The 16,255-nt window shown below is 40.7% G+C and overlaps 1 protein-coding gene across 2 annotated transcripts in view; it reads right to left on the reverse strand.

Moving 5' to 3' along the window:
* The window catches only part of DAPK1 (death associated protein kinase 1), a 103,418-nt gene that overhangs the window by 19,519 nt on the left and 67,644 nt on the right, over window positions 1–16,255 (reverse strand). For both annotated transcript variants that reach the window (XM_051643368.1, XM_051643369.1), the window contains 6 exons: window positions 15,821–15,919; window positions 14,917–15,015; window positions 13,687–13,785; window positions 12,091–12,288; window positions 10,356–10,553; window positions 5,151–5,249 (listed from right to left, as the gene is read on the reverse strand). In XM_051643368.1, coding sequence (XP_051499328.1) covers window positions 5,151–5,249; window positions 10,356–10,553; window positions 12,091–12,288; window positions 13,687–13,785; window positions 14,917–15,015; window positions 15,821–15,919 — 792 coding nt within the window. The remainder of the gene's footprint in view (window positions 1–5,150; window positions 5,250–10,355; window positions 10,554–12,090; window positions 12,289–13,686; window positions 13,786–14,916; window positions 15,016–15,820; window positions 15,920–16,255) is intronic.

Raw genomic sequence — 16,255 nt, forward strand, 5'->3', positions numbered from 1 at the left:
TGAAGCCAGTTTTCTGTTTACTGGTATTTTTTTTCCTTCAGTAAGCTTTCTTTTAACTAGTAGCAGAGCGTTCCAAATAAGACTGACAACAGTGGAATGTTTTTCTAACTGCGGGGTCTTCAAGGTCACACCTTTACTCTGCCAGCTCAGACACTACCAGGAGATCTATGACCCCCCCGTAGGAGGCTGAGTTAGACAGACAGCAAAACTGGCCAGAGATATTCCATTCCATGTATCTACATAAGCTCAGAGGAAGAAGGTCAGAGATCACAGAAGACAACTTCCTTCCTGCTTCTTCTTCCCTTCTCTTCCGTCCATGGCCAGCGTCCGGGAGGACTCCATCCATCACCATCCACCCCCAGGCTCGAGCTCTCCTGACCCTCTTAACTCTCCGCTTTCTCCAGCAGCAGCTCTGGGATTTTTCAGGAACTGTTCACAGCTCAGGAGATTCTGTGGGAGTTGCTGGAGGTGGGGGGAGGTGAGAGGCTTTTGCACGTATCTGAACACATTTGTATGTATTTTCTTATATCATTAGTGTTTAATTAAAGCTGTGTAGTTTAGTTTTCAATCCAGCCAAGTCTCTCTCTTTTTCTCTCTCTCCTTCCCTACCTGGGTGGGAGATGGAGGGGATCGAGAGCATTGTTGTCAAACCTGAGTCAAATGGTGAGAACAATCAATTGGCACCTGCTGGTCTTCAACCTTTAGCAACCCAACTAGAGAAGGGTGGAGCTCCAGAACACCTGCACTACATCCATGACATCATTGTGTGGGGTGACACGCCAGAAGTAGTTTTTGAGAAAGGTAAAAAGATCATCCAAATTCTTCTGGATGCTGGTTTTGCTATAAAAAGAAGCAAGGTCAAGGGACTTTCATGAGAGATCCAGTTCCTGGGAATCAGGTGGCAAGATGGATGTTGCCAGATTTCAGTGGGTGTGATTAACAAAGTAACAGGTATTGCCCCACCATCTACTAAAAAGGACTCTCAAACCTTTTTAGGGACTGTGGTTTCTGGAGATGCATATTTCATGTTACAGTGAAATTGTGAAACCTCTCTATGAGGTGACCCAAAAGAAGAGTGAGTTTAAATGGAGTCCTGATAATTTGCCAGTCCTTACCAGTGAGGCTCACATCAGTCCCCACAACAGTCAGTTGCTGAGACACCCCTGTCACTCCAGAAATAGTGACGGAGCCTGTTCCTTTATAATTCAAGGGCATTAGGGTGCACTGTGCAACAGTATCAACCAAAGCTTTATACTTTTGTGGTTCTAATGTGCCAGGCCACCAAATCAGCTGTGTTTCCACCCCTGGGGCAGTCAATTCCAGGTGTACTGGACTCCCCTCCAGGTGAAAGCAAACTGTGGCCTGCACTCTGGTGCTAGAGGAATAGAGAAAAAGGCATGAGCAATGTCAATAGTGGCAACATCACCTGGCTGCTTTCAACTCCAGCTTATATTGAAGTTCTAGCATATCTGACACAGCAGCACTGTGTGGTGGTGTAACCTCATTCAGGCCACGATAGTCCACTGTCAGCCTCCACTTGCCATCAGGCTTTCACAAATGCCCATTGCTATCTGAGGGATTCCTCCCATCAGAGATGGAATTTTGAACACTCCCAATTAATTAAAATGTATAGTCTGGGCTTAAAATTGAGCCCCACGTTGGGCACCAATAAATTGCTGTCACCGTTTGACTCAGGTCCGACAACAACGCTCTCAATCCCCTCCCCCTCTCACCCAGGTAGGGAAAGAGAGAGAAAAAGAGAGAGACTTGGCTGGATTGAAAACTAAACTACACAGCTTTAATTAAACACTAATGATATAAGAAAATACATACAAATATATACAAATGTGTTCAGATATGTGCAAAAGCCTCTCACCTTCCCCCACCCCCAGCAACTCCCACAGCATCTCCTGAGCTGTAAACAGTCCCGAAAAATCCTGGAGCTCCTGAAGAAAGCAGAGTGTGACGAGGGTCAGGAGAGCTCGAGCCTAGGGGTCAAGGGTGATGGATGGATGGAGTCCTCCCCAGACACTGGCCATAGATGGAAGAGAAGGGAAGAAGAAGCAGGAAGGAAGTTGTCTTCTGTGATCACTGACCTTCTTCCTCTGAGCTTACGTAGATATATGGAATGGAATATCTCTGGCCAGTTTTGCTGTCTGTCTAACTCAGCCTCCTACGGGGGGTCACAGATCTCCTGGTAGTGTCTGAGCTGGCAGAGTAAAGCTGAGACCTTGAAGACCCAGCAGTTAGAAAAACATTCCACCATTATTAGTCTTATTCGGAACGCTCTGCTACTAGTTAAAAGAAAGCTTACTGAAGGAAAAAAAAAAAAATCAGTAAAATTGGCTTAATCCTGGCTCAAACCAGGACAGCAACCTAGACTTGTCTGAAGCTGGTTGCTATCACAGAACATGGTCTGCTTGCCTTGCTTGGGTACTGTGGGACTGAGCTCTTGTTGGTGAGGACACAGTCCCTGCTTGTGGTGTTGTTTACTCTTGGCTCCAAGCTCACCTTCCCTTGTGGAGCAATGCCTTAGCAATGGCATTGCCTGACAAACATACTTTTTGAAGTCCATGGTTATCAGACCACACACAGTGAACAATACAGTCAGAAAGGCCTGCATAGTAGGTGAAGGATAACCTAGAGCATTGTTAACAAGCACCAAGAACAGTAAAAAGAAATCTAGATGAAATTTACCCCTAAAAAAGGATTTTGAGATATTACACAGAAAGAGGTCAGCAATTAATTTGACGCATCTGCTGAAAATGTAGACTTCTATGAAACAGAAATTAATAGAACTAAGTTCCCATTTTTGGTCCAAAATGTTGAACAAGATGAGGCTGCTTCATTTTCTCGGTGTTCACTGCAGGATGAACTGTAGAGCACATTAACAATAAGAAAATGCACACACAAACAAAACAGCAAATGGGTTTCAGTAAGTTATTTTCCTATTCAAGCTTTCTTGAAAAGTACAGGACAACTATACACTAGAATAGTAATGCATAATCCAAGCTGGCATCTGAAAAGGGCTTGGTTCCAGCATCCATGAAAGCATACTTCACACTTCTTGGTAATATTTAATCACAATTGCTGACTGGCTCCTTTGCTGCAGATCAGACAGCTGTGCCTGCAGGAGCTGGTCCTGAGTTTAACTGGCTGTTTGTGAGCACCATTCAGTTTTCAGGCAAACCGACAATTTCAAACTTGGTACAATTTTAGAAACTTCCATGAGGAGAAGCCAAGAACATGGTGCCAGCTAGCATGTGAGAACAAGTAAACTTTTTTTGGATATTAAACCACTGGAAATGATTATATACTCCAATAGCCTAAGGTTTTCTAAGGTCATTTAAAGACATCCATGCATTCAAATTCAAAATCAAACTAGTCCTAAAATGGGCTTAATCCTGGGAAGGAGACAGAGAAATTACACTGCAGCCCAGTTACTTAACAGCATTGAAAAAGTTAATTCCTCAGAAATAGTATTCTGAGAGAAGCAAAAGAAAAATAATTCTGTTGCACTGGCTCAGAAAAAGCTGTTAATAAGACTTTCCAGAAAAGTTTAACATCCACCTAGCACTCTAATGCAAAACTGAAATGCTAAACCACATGCATGTCCTCCCTTCCTCTCCTCCTTTTCTCTCCACCACAACACAACTGGAATATTTCATAGTTATGTAGGTTCAGTCTGTTTCTCCTGCCAGATTTAGTATCAGCACAACCCCTTCAAGCTTATCTGAACTACAGAGATAAAAAGTACTTTTCTCTTGGAAGGATAAGGTCTACACAGGCAATTATACTAACACAGCTGTCTTTACAAAAATTAAGTGACACAACTCAAGAATTCCATCACCACCTTTTTGTTGTACTTTATCTCTACAGCATGTAGAAGTGAAAGCACAGCTACACAACAGGACATACATTAAAAAAAGGGGGGGAAAAAGGAAAAAAAAAAAAAGGAAAGGGGAGAAAAAAAGGTGACAAAGGAAAATATGTAAAATCCTACATAAAGTCCACTGCATGCACATTTCATTATCGTTATTAATAGGAGCCATGGCAATCTAAAAATCTAGTAGTTATCAGAAAGTCATTTTTAGATGCTAAACTTCAAATTGATGCAAATCAGTTAGATAGACACTAAACACAATTCAAAGTTAATTCATTTTAACGACTACTTTCTGAATCCTTCCTCTTGCCACATGAGACAGATGCTTAGAGAAAAAACCAAACATTCTAAATGTACAGGAAAACAATAGAAACATTTGTATTTTCTACCAAATGGGTAAAGCAAATGAAACAGAAGTTTCCCCCTTTTTCCCCTCTGTTTCAGCTGTCTCATGGATACTTTGCATGGAGAAGAACATTATGAAAACCATCGACTAAAATCTAATCCAAATATTATTTCAATATACAGAGCAGTAGTTATTTCTAAGCAGAATGTATCAATAAGGGTGAGTAGCAATGTAAAGTGATTCATCGAATGTTAGAAGAAAACAAGGTTAGTTTCTTCAAAACACAGGAATTGGTGTGTATGTTGCCTATGATGTATGGTGTGTATGAGGTGGGCATAATGAAAGACACTTCATTCCTGCTGTGGATATGTCAGCCAGGGGGATGTTTCTCACTTTTGTAACAATGAAAAACACATTCAGTGGTGCTAACTGGAAGCAATGGTGCTGACTGATCAGACAAATTATTTGTTTCACAAGGATACCTGTATGCTAGTTCACTCATCCATGCACTCACAAAATAAAACTTTTTAATCCCCCAAAAGCAAGAAAAATATTTAAGATAAATACAATGTATTTGTATGTTAACTTTAGCTGATGTGAAATGACATACATCTTAATGCCAGAGGCCCAGTGTGCTTACAGAAAACACAGTGCTACAAGTAATTTTTGGACGAAGAAATTCTTAGGTGTAGATGAAGTGGTAGTTGTCCTGTACCTGAATCAATTTCAAATTTAGTTGTAAGAAGAAACAAGTGGACAAGAGAATGCTTTTCAAACTGTGGACATTCAACAGCACCTAACTTTTTTCTTTTTTTTAAATTTCAAAATGTAATTCTACTAAACAATTACACTCCCCTCTCCCCAACAAGAGATTAATTTGTTTCCTACTATTACAGATAAAAGTAATCCCTCAACACTTACAGATGTTAAAGCTTCTACGTTGGCACCAGTAAGACACAGGAACCGGACAACATCAAGAATGCCATTGTTTGCTGCCAGGTGTAAAGGTGTTCTTCCATACTAACATGAAGAAAAATGTGTCATAACATTAGTCAAAGAAATCTATTCCAAATTTTATGACTAACAACCAAACATATAGTACAATTATACTACTGATATACAGCAAAGGTCTTGCAAAAAGTGTAAGAAAAAGTACGAAGCTAAAACTCTAAGAAAAAAGTTTATGCACAACTGCTTAAAGCTCGATTAAAAACAAAGGCTATATTGACTACTTTAAAAATGGGAAACAACCTTATGGCCAGATTGCTCCAGAACCGTGGAGAAATCCTTTACAGCTTTTTAGCTACACTTAAGAATGTCTAATTTATAATTTCTAATTTTAGAAGTGTCAGGCAAGGCAAGAGAGGTGGTGGGTTGGTGTTGTATGTTAAGGAGAGCTTTGACTGCCTAGAATTCAATACTAGACACACCAAGGCAGAATGTATATGGGTAGGGATAAAAGGGAAGGCCAATGAGGCTGATATCCTAGTGGGAGTCTGCTACAGACCACCCGACCAGGATAAAGCGACTGACGAGACGTTCTTTCAATGACTTGCAGATGTCTCACATTCACTAGCCCTCGTTCTCTTGGGGGGCTTCAACTTACCAGATGTCTGCTGGAAGTACAACACAGCAGAAAGGGGGCAATCCAGGAGGTTTTGGGAATGTATGGAAGATAACTTTCTGCTACAGCTGGTAAGTGAACCTACCAGGGGTAGTGCCATGCGCCATGCTGGACCTACTGCTCACAAACAGTGAAGGGCTGGTGGAGGACATAGTGGTTGGAGGTTGTCTTGGGCACAGCAACCATGATATGACAGAATTTTCAATATGTGGTGAAGTTAGGAGGGTCGTCAGCAAAATCTCTACCTTGGATTTCCAGAGGGCTGACTTTGGTCTCCTCAGGATGCTGGTTTGGAAAGTCCCTTGGGAAGCAGCCCTCAAAAACAAAGGAGCCCAGGAAGGCTGGGCTTACTTTAGGAATGAAATCATGAAGGTGCAGGAGCTGCTGTCCCTGTGTGCCGAAAAGTGAGCTGGCAGGGAAGAAGACCAGCCTGGCTGAGCAGGGAACTATTACAAGAACTCAAGAATAAAAAAAAGTTTGGAAACTTTGGAAAAATGGGCAAGTGAATCAGGAAATATCTAAGAATACTGCAGGGTCACGCAGAAAAAGAAACAGAGATGCAAAAGCTCAGCTAGAACTTAAACTAGCCATCTCTGTAAAGGGTAATAAAAAATGCTTTTATAAATACATTAATAACAAAAGGAGGTTCAGGGAAAATCTTCATTCCTTATTGGATGAGGGGTGGAACTTTGTAATGGCAGACAAGGGAAAAGCTGAGGAACTCAACACCTTCTTTGCCCTCAGTCTTTAACAAAAAAACTAGCTACTCTCACGACAACTGGGCTCCTGAGCTGGTAGAGAGGGACAGGGAGCAGAATCGCCCTCCTGTAATCCAAGAGGAAGCAGTTAGGGACCTGCTGTGCCACTTAGATCCCAATAAGTCCATGGGTTGGGATGGGACTCATCCTAGGGTGCTGAGGGAGCTGGCAGAAGAACTGGCCAAGCCACTCTCCATCATTTATCACTGGTCCTGGCTGACTGGGGAGGTCCCAGAGGACTGGAGGTTGGCCAGTGTGACCCCATCCACAGAAGGGCTGGAAGGAGGATCCAGGGAACTATAGGCCTGGCAGCCTGACCTCGGTGCCTGGCAAGATTATGGAACAGATGATCCTGAGTGCCATCAAGTGGCATGTAGAGGACAACCAGGGGATCAGGTCCAGCCAACATGGGTTTAAGAAAGGAAGGTCCTGCCTGACCAATCTCATCTCCTTCTATGACTGGGTGACCTGCCCAGTGAATGAGGGGAAGACTGTGGATTTGGTCTACCTCAACTTCAGCAAGGCCTTTGATACAGTCTCCTATAGCATCCTCCTGGAGAAGCTGGTAATACATGGCTTGGGCAGGTGCACCCTTTGCTGGGTCAGAAACTCACTGGATGACCAGATTCAGAGAGTGATGGTGAATGGAGCTCCATCCAGTTGGAGTCCAGTGACCAGCAGTGTCCCCCAGGGATCAGTGCTGGGCCCAGTCCAATTCAACATCTTTATTGATAACCTGGATGTGGGGATTGAGTCCACCCTCAGTAAGTTCACAGATTACACCAAGTTGGGGGGGAGTGTTGATCTGCCAGAGGGTAGGAAGAAGCTGCAGGAGGACCTGGACAGGCTGGGTCAATGGGCTGAGGCCAATGGCATGAAATTCAACAAGACCAAGTGCAGGGTCCTGCTCTTTGGCCACAATAACCCCAGGCAGTGCTACAGACTGGGGGAAGAGTGGCTGGAGAGCGGCTCAGCAGAGAGGGACCTGGGAGTTCTGGTTGACAACTGGTTGAACATGAGCCAGCAGTGTGCCCAGGTGGCCTGGAAGGCCAATGGCATCCTGGCTTGTGTCAGGAATAGTCTGGCCAGCAGGAGTAAGGATTTAATTCTCCCCCTGTACACAGCACTGCTGAGGCCTCACCTCGAGCACTGTGTCCAGTTCTGGGCCCCTCAGTTCAAGAAGGATATTGAGGTGCTGGAGCAGGTCCAGAGGAGAGCAACAAGGCTGATGAAGGGACTAGAGGGAAAGTCTTATAGGGATAGGCTGAGGGAGCTGGGCGTGTTTAGCCCGGAGAAGAGGAGACTCAGGGAGGACCTTATCACTCTCTTCAACTACCTGAAGGCAGGTTGTAGTCAGATGGGGGCTGGGCTCTTTTTCCAGGCAACTAGCAACAAGACAAGAGGGCATGGCCTGAAGCTGCTCCAGGGGAGGCTTATGTTGGACGTTAGGAAGTACTTCCTCACAAAGAGGATGATTAGACATTGGAATGGACTTCCCAGGGAAGTGGTGGAGGTACTGTCCCTGGATGTGTTTAAGGAAAGGCTGGATGAGGCTCTTAGTGCCATGGTCTGGCCAATGTGGTGGTGTTGGTCATAGGCTGGACCTGATGATCTCAAAGGTCTTTTCCAGCCTTTGTAATTCTGTGATTCTAGTAAATTTAGTAGTAATTTTCTAGTAAATTTAATTGCATTTTTCTTAATTAAATATGAACCAGTTAAGCAAAACTAAGTCCTTAGCCTTTAAAGCTCTGGATTCTATTTCATTCCAAGTGTTACTGAAGATTACTTATCTGCAGACTTCCCCTTTTCCATCCAAAGCAATTAAAGGGATGATTGCAAGAATTTAGCCTGAAAGGAATTTGTGCTTGCAGTGACAGAGGGAGTGCCGTAAGTATTCCTTTCTCAACTTCTGCTTTTACCCCTGCATCTCTCCATTGACAATAGGTCCTCACGATATCCACTTCTGTTCTTTCATGTTCAGAGCTACTGTTACAAATATCACTATCATATATTCTCTGCTTTTAACTCTCACTCTTACTTGAAACATTTTAATACCTTCAATGCTGTTCTCCCTGTTTCAACCCTACATTCAGAAGCAAACTCACAACAAAAGGGTATTTGAAAGCAGAGCTAACTTTCTGACAACTGGAAAATAAAAAGAAGCCTGACTCCTAAATCTCAACTCAAACAAATGCCTAAAATGGAAATTCTCTGTTTGGTAAGACACAAATCCACCTTTTCAAATAAAGATCACTGAAAAATCATTCTAGCATACATGACTCCAGAAAGAATAACGGGGCGCAAACTTTAACCACAGCCACGATCCCACTCTCTTAGAGCACTTTAAGATTATTTTTCCCACAGTATACTTGCGACCAGGCCACCAATCCTAGCTCAGCATTCTCCATTATGAAAAGAGATGCTAATCCATACTTGTGCTGCATCAACTCACCTTCCCCAAAATGGGTTCTCAGCTGTGGATGTAGATTTAATTGCTTAGTCAATCAGGTCTAAGCTCAGAGGAAGGACTGGGGAATTCTTTATTGTAAGTTTTTTCAGTTCGTAGCTGATTATTTTAATTATTAAAACCAAAGTGACTGCACTGGACAACCCTCAAGCTAAAAGCCTCATGTTTCTTCAGCTGGCTAATATAGAGAAGGTCACAAATGGTAATAAATGGAAGCGTTAACTAGCAAAATGTTATTGCCAGAATATGTACTTTTCCAGAAAAAAGAAGTTACAACACCTGATTCAAACAAATTACAGATAGCAAGATAAAGACTCCTATGAATAAATAGGGCAGAAAAAGACATTCACAGCTAAATATCAAGCCCTAAGCCACAGAGTCTGTCAGTGGAGTCCAATGGCTGACCTTAACCTATTCTAACCAAAGGAAAGTCTCCTGACAAAAACTTCCTTTTCCCTTAAATATCTCTGGAAGGAAAGACAGAATGTTAAGCCTGTAAATCATTACATTCAGTTATCGCATACACTACTACACTAGCACAATGGAAGCAGCAAGCAAGGCACTAGCATCTGAAAATTTGGGAAAGTCTATTAAATGTTCTGTTTGGAAAGCTCGACTGCATTTTAATTCTGAGATTTCCTGTACCCAGCCAGTGAAAGCTTGTTTAGTAGATAAATTTAAACTATTATATGTTTGATTAAGATATATTTTAAAAAATCAGCTCAATGCATAAAAACATACATGATCCAATATGACACTTATTTTTGTAACTGAGAATAGAACTTGCAGTTGATTTAGATTCCTTGTTAGGTGACAGTTAAGGTCTTTTTAGCGTAATTTGGAAGAATTCAAAGTAGATTTTTCATAAAAAATGCATCAGTCTTAAATTCTGTGTATAAATTACTGTTATGAAATCACATCAAATCAACACCTGCTCAGGCCAGCAGCAATTCATTTCATCCATTTTTCAATGACCAGATTTAATCTGCACAAAGCAAAAATATACAGCTAGGAAGTTTGGCATATACATAAACATTAGATCTGAGTGGCAAAATACAATGTGATCATTCACTTGGGCTCTTCATTGATCTTTAATCATCTATTCAGCTGAAACAAACTTAGGTAAATTTGGAAGTCATTTAATGCTTTGCATTGGGCCACTTAGAGAAATAAGAAAAAAAAAAGGAGAAGTATTTTTCATATCAGCAATCTGAAAAAAGTAATCAAATGGAAGGTGAGATATTAAAAAGTAGTTCAGCACCAGTATTTAATTTTACCTTATTAGTGACATCCAGATTACAACTTGCTTCACAGAGTGCCATCACAATAGGAACATTCCCATCTTTGCAGGCCACATGCAATGGAGTGTTCCCATGTCTGTCTTGGAAATCTACAAAACATCCTTGAGTGATGAGAGTTTTAACCACTTCTATTTGACACCTTCTCACAGCAAGGTGTAAGGCTATATGACCATCCTGAAAAAACAAGACAGTTTCTAAGTGAGATTTAATAATGCTAAAAACGAAAGCATTTTGCAGAGTCACAGTCATTTCGTGTAACTGGGTGCATGTCCTTGCCTCAAGAATCACAATTGTTTTATTTTTATTTTGATGGTGGAGGCAGGGAGATGCACAGTATATGTCAGAACAAATCAGGGACAGGTTGAAAGCAAATTTCTATTATGCCACTGGGCTTTGCAGTGGAATGGATGAAATGCAAATACACATTCCCTATGGACTTCTGTAAGAGATGTGAGAGTGACCAGCTGTAACAATCTGCTTCAACACTGTAAGCCACTCCAGTGTTTACTGACAGAAGTTAGTGATGTAGAAGGTATGCAATCTACTTAGTGATCAGTAAGTTTAAAGACAGAGCTTTCCCTCTTTGTGGAACAACTGAAAGAGACAATGTGACTGGAAGATACAATTTAATTCTTTTAGAAGCAAAAGATTTTTTTCTGAACTTGTTTTAATAAGTATTTAGTAACTATTTGCCTTGGTGAGTCCACACCTTGGGCAGGTTATCAAGATGTTGGAGAGGGTGCAGAGAAGGGCAGCTAGGCTGATGAGGGGTCTGGAAAACAGGTCTTATGTGGAGAGGCTGAGGGAGCTGGGGCTGTTCAGTCTGCAGAAGAGAAGGCTGAGGGGAGACCTCACTGTTCTCTACAATTACCTGAAAGGAGGCTACAGTGAAGTGGGTGTTGGTCTCTTCTCCCTAGTGACTAGTGATAGGACAAGAGGAAATGGGTTAAGTTGCACCAGGGGAGGTTCAGATTGGATACTAGGAAAAATTTCTTCACAGAAAGGGTAGTGATGCATTGGAACAGGCTGGCCAGGGAGATGGTGGAGGCATCATCCCTGGAGATGTTCAACATACGGATAGATATGGTGTTTTGGGACATGGTTTAGGGGTTAGGGGCTGCAGGGCGGATGGTTGGACTTGATGATCTTGAAGGTCTTTTCCAACCTTGATGATGGTTCTATGCTTCTATCAACAATAAAGGTAGCTAAAAGGACAAGTATACCAAAAGTATCAGCAATGAAATGCAAAATTTAGTGGCTGGGATCACACCATGAAAGACAAAAAATTATTCTGAATCAAATAAGAGTTGTATTTTTAAATACCTGAAATTTAGCCTATTGGAAATGGGTGTGATTTATCCAGTTCATAGGAATCAAAGACAAACAGTAAATTCACCTTTTTTCTCATAAGTTAATAGCTTGTTGCACATCCCAGAACTCAATGTTCTTACCAATTTTTGCAGTGTTACTCTTAACGTGATGATTTATAAAGTGATAATGAATCTGCAAAAACCCAATTGTGGAAAAAAATCAGTGGGCAATTTTAAAAACTACTGCAGTCATCAACAGTCTCCATGCAAACTACTCAGAAAACCCACGTCATGGAAACAATGCTGGATTGCAGCATTCAAATTAAGCAATTCAGATATACTGCTCTGCGGCACCTGTGTTCTCTGAATTTAATTCCTGACCAAAAGCAATCCAAACTAACCTTGTCTGTTGCATCAAGGTCCGCTCCATGTTCTGCCAAGCATTCCACAATATCATGGTAACCCCGTGCAGATGCTGTCAGAAGCGGAGTCTCCCCTTCTTTGTTTTTAATGTTCACACTACAACCTGCTTCACAGAGTGCTTTGGCAACAGAGTAGTAACCGTGCCAAGCAGCACAATGCAGTGGGGTTTCTTCTTCCTATTAATATGGTAAACAAAAAACCCAAAACGAACACAGCTGAACCAAATCTTAAGAAGAGAAGCTTAACTTAGAAAGACAGGAAAATGATAAAAAAAACCAAACAGTCAAATAAGTAAGCCCCATAAAAAGATGTTGTAATTTCTAATGCTGATTTTCTCGAAGCAAGAACAACTCCTGCTGACATACTAAGTGGTTATGGTAACATGCTAGATTTTCATCATTACCTGGATTCTGAGAGTCCATGTTCTGTATCTACTGACAACACCTTCCGTGACAGCAATCTTAGTTTAGATGTTTCCATCCTTCTGAAGCTAACCATCTTGGTTCTCTCACTGGAAAACTACTCTTAATTCATACATGATTTCTACATCCTATGTGCTGAGGAACTAAGCCAGTGTTTAAAGTACATGGCTCACCAAGGAGATGCAAATCCCACTAGACTTGCAGTTTGAGGCAGATCACTCTGCTTATCATGTTCAAAGAGCACATTCTGATGATTAGGTGTAGGCAGCAACTTGAGTACTTAGAAACCCGAGTCATTTAAATTACATCATGACAAGCCTTTGAAACTGTAGGCATTTGGAGTTCATTGAGACTGAAGTTCTAATTTGCTTTTTTGCTTGAACCCAGGAAACTTAAAAATAGTCACCTTCCATCTCCTTGTACTTCATAAGAGTTACGTGGAACATCACTAAGAAATTCAAATGTTTTACAAAAATATGCAAATAACAGTGAAGAGACAACTGATGCTGATAGTATTAGATGACTTGGACTGTATTAAAGGTTTCTGTAAAAATCTGAGGGGGAAAAAAAATAGCTGAACAGCCTGTTGTGTGGTCCATTTGGCCTTGAACTTTTGCTACTTGAACAATATAGAGGTAGAAGATGCAGTACCTGGGGAGGCTTGTGGAACTCTTACACACAGTTGAATTTTGGTCAAATGGATGGGTTTGTTTCCTGTTCTCTCACTAGAGTTCAGAGGTCTAAAGAAGCCCTCCTAAGTCCTCCTCTCATTTTAAAAAAGGAGTGCTTGACACCTGAGCAAAATCCCATGACAGCTAAAACTAAGCTGAATTCAAGGTAAAAACTAGTAAGAAACTTCAGCTGAACTCACAGAGCATATGTCACCACCCAAATGTTTGTGGTTTTGAGTTTCTCCATCTATAAGATGGAGAAAAGCTTTCATTTTTGAGAGAACCTGTGTTTTTAAAAGCAGTTGGTTCATGCACACTGTTTCTGCATAATCTTCTATTAAGAGGCATTGAAACTGCCATGATTCTGTTATGTTTTCAAATGCAAACACACCACAGGCTGCAAGGGAAGACTAAGAGTTTTGACAACTCATAATAAAACCTTATTTGTTTAAGAAAAAACAGACAAGTGTCCATGACTCACCTTGTCTTGGAAGTCTGGATTGGATCCAATGCCACAGAGAAACTGAACCACATCCACATGCCCATACCGAGCTGCGACATGAAGAGCGGTCTCCCCAGACTGCAATTACAGAACACGCCCGTGTAATTTCACATGTTCCCCTTGATACACACTGTTGTGTACAGCTTTATATTCCTCCCTCCCTGCAGCCCACTGGCACAACTGCAGTTAGCAGAGAGCCCCAACTCACAAACTGTAGTTGTATGTGACAGGTATACTACCATCTGACAGGTTATTTCTTCAGAGGCCTTCCTTTTCCAGAACTTTTTTTTCCTACTGAACTTGTTCAAGGTCACAGCCACAGTGGGATTTCTGAGCAATATGAGGAGCCAGCTGTGTGTGCAATTCATGTTGACACCAGCATTCTATTCCTATTCATAGAATTTCCATATGCCACCTGTCTGCCCTGTATATACAAATGTAAACAGCTGGCCTAACACTTTGGTATATCCTGGCATACTTTGGTCACTAAATGTAATTACCTGTAATCTTCTGTTGAAATTACATGAAAAACAAATGGTATTTTTCTTAAGAGAGTTAACTTTTTCCTAGTAGCCTTATCAGGAGTTGAACAACAATTTTGCTCAGGTGCCTTACCTTGCACTAGCTCCCCCAACAACCCAAAATGCTTCACAAGTTAAAGTGCCTCTGTACTGGAGCTTTGCTAGTATAAAAACATCACTATGGTATAAGATTTTAAAAGTAAATGGTTTCCAGGACAAATGTCACTCAAGTAACAATGCTGGAGACAAGATAAGTGCTCATCAGCTACAAATTGTTAGGCTTCATTATACTCAACTTAGTAAAAGTCAAATTTAATTGTCAGACAAAAATGATTTTCAGTCAAGAGGAGTGAAAAACAGAATCACGATTTTATCCTGAGCACCAACGAGAAACCTAATCTTCAAGGGAAAATTAATTGAGGTTTGTACTTCCCCACCTACCCACCATGTACTCACTACATTGAATATGTATGCTCGGTTAACATTTGTCAGGAAAATAATCAGTACATTGTTACTTCGAAGCTGTGTTATCACAGCCCTCTATGTTGACTTAGAAAAGCCAGTCAAATTACTGGAATTATGGCACCGCTAAAAATCATTCCCATTGAATGACCTCTCTCCTTCCTCAGATAAATGTATGAGAAAAAAGTTCTCTGTATGAAAAATGAAAATAATTTTATTTTCTTACCTTATCCTTAACATCCAAAGGACATTTATTGTCATTGAGAAATTTCAGTGTTTCTATATGACCATGTCGAGAAGCCCAATAGATTGCATTAGATCCAGCCTGTCAAACATATTTGATTACAGATGTTATTAATCAATTTAAAATCCTAATTCTCAATTTTCAATTGAGGTATATTTGCATTTAGATTCAGAGAGATGTACTGAACAGCTATTGGAGCTTCACATACTTACCTTTTAAAAAAACCCACTTTGATATTAGTTCAACAATCCCACATATCAACAATGACCAAAAAAAGCCCTCTACACATGGATGATTAACAGGATCACTAACTGTTTGAAAGGATAAACCACTTCTCCTTTGTAAGGGAGGTTTTTTGGAAAGAACGACCATGAGATGAAAACCCTTCTGCTGCTTACTTTACCATCTATTAGACAAAGGAGCAGACAGTGCTTTAAGTTTGCTTTAAATGAACCCCTGGTAATTACAATAAAATTTTGAAAATGCTGGTAATGAAGCATACACTCCATGACAAATGCGTTTTATTTGTGATAGTCCTCATTGCTAAAATGTGCATTTATTATTCCATATTAAATGAAGTACACCATTGTGTTTTATGGCAGTCACTAATTTAAACTAATTGAGGCAATTTCGTAAGCACGAACTATGCTTTTAGATTAGTATCATTAAAATTACTTCAGCTAATAAAGTGACCAAAATCAGACAATATGCACTAGTAATAACTTAAATTCTTGAAGATTTGCTTTTATCTTTTTGCTGTTGAAAACAGAAAATAGGCTCTACAGGCCAGATTTTTTCATTTGTAACATAACTTGGTCTGAATTGCTTATCCTCTGTTAAGTATACTGAAAAATTCATACAGAGCCGTGTCAAAGCAGAACCTGACCTTATCTTGAACATCAATACGGGATCCACGCTTTAAAAGCAACTGGAGCATCTGAATATTTCCACAGCCAGCAGCAATCAGTAGTGGAGGTATTCCATGCTAACAGTGAAGTACAAGCAAGAACAACATAATTAACTTTTGAAGGACTAAGAAAAAAGAGTGGAAAAGAATGCAGGCATTGAATGACACCACTGGACTTCCAGTTTCAAATTTAGTTTTCAGATAATATTGTATAGAAAATAGTTTGTCTTTTTGTCCAAAGAAACTGACTGCACAGCAATTTTCCATATTTTTTTAGATGGATTCACACTTACTAAATGATACATCACATGCTAAACACATGCTTTCAGATTAGCAATATGAATGTTCAGCTCTCATTAGCCCAGTTTGGTAAGGATGTTCACCTTTGCTATTTCTTTGTATCTACATTTAAAG

Source organism: Apus apus, chromosome Z, assembly GCF_020740795.1.
Source record: "Apus apus isolate bApuApu2 chromosome Z, bApuApu2.pri.cur, whole genome shotgun sequence".
Classification (NCBI taxonomy): Eukaryota; Metazoa; Chordata; class Aves; order Apodiformes; family Apodidae; genus Apus; species Apus apus.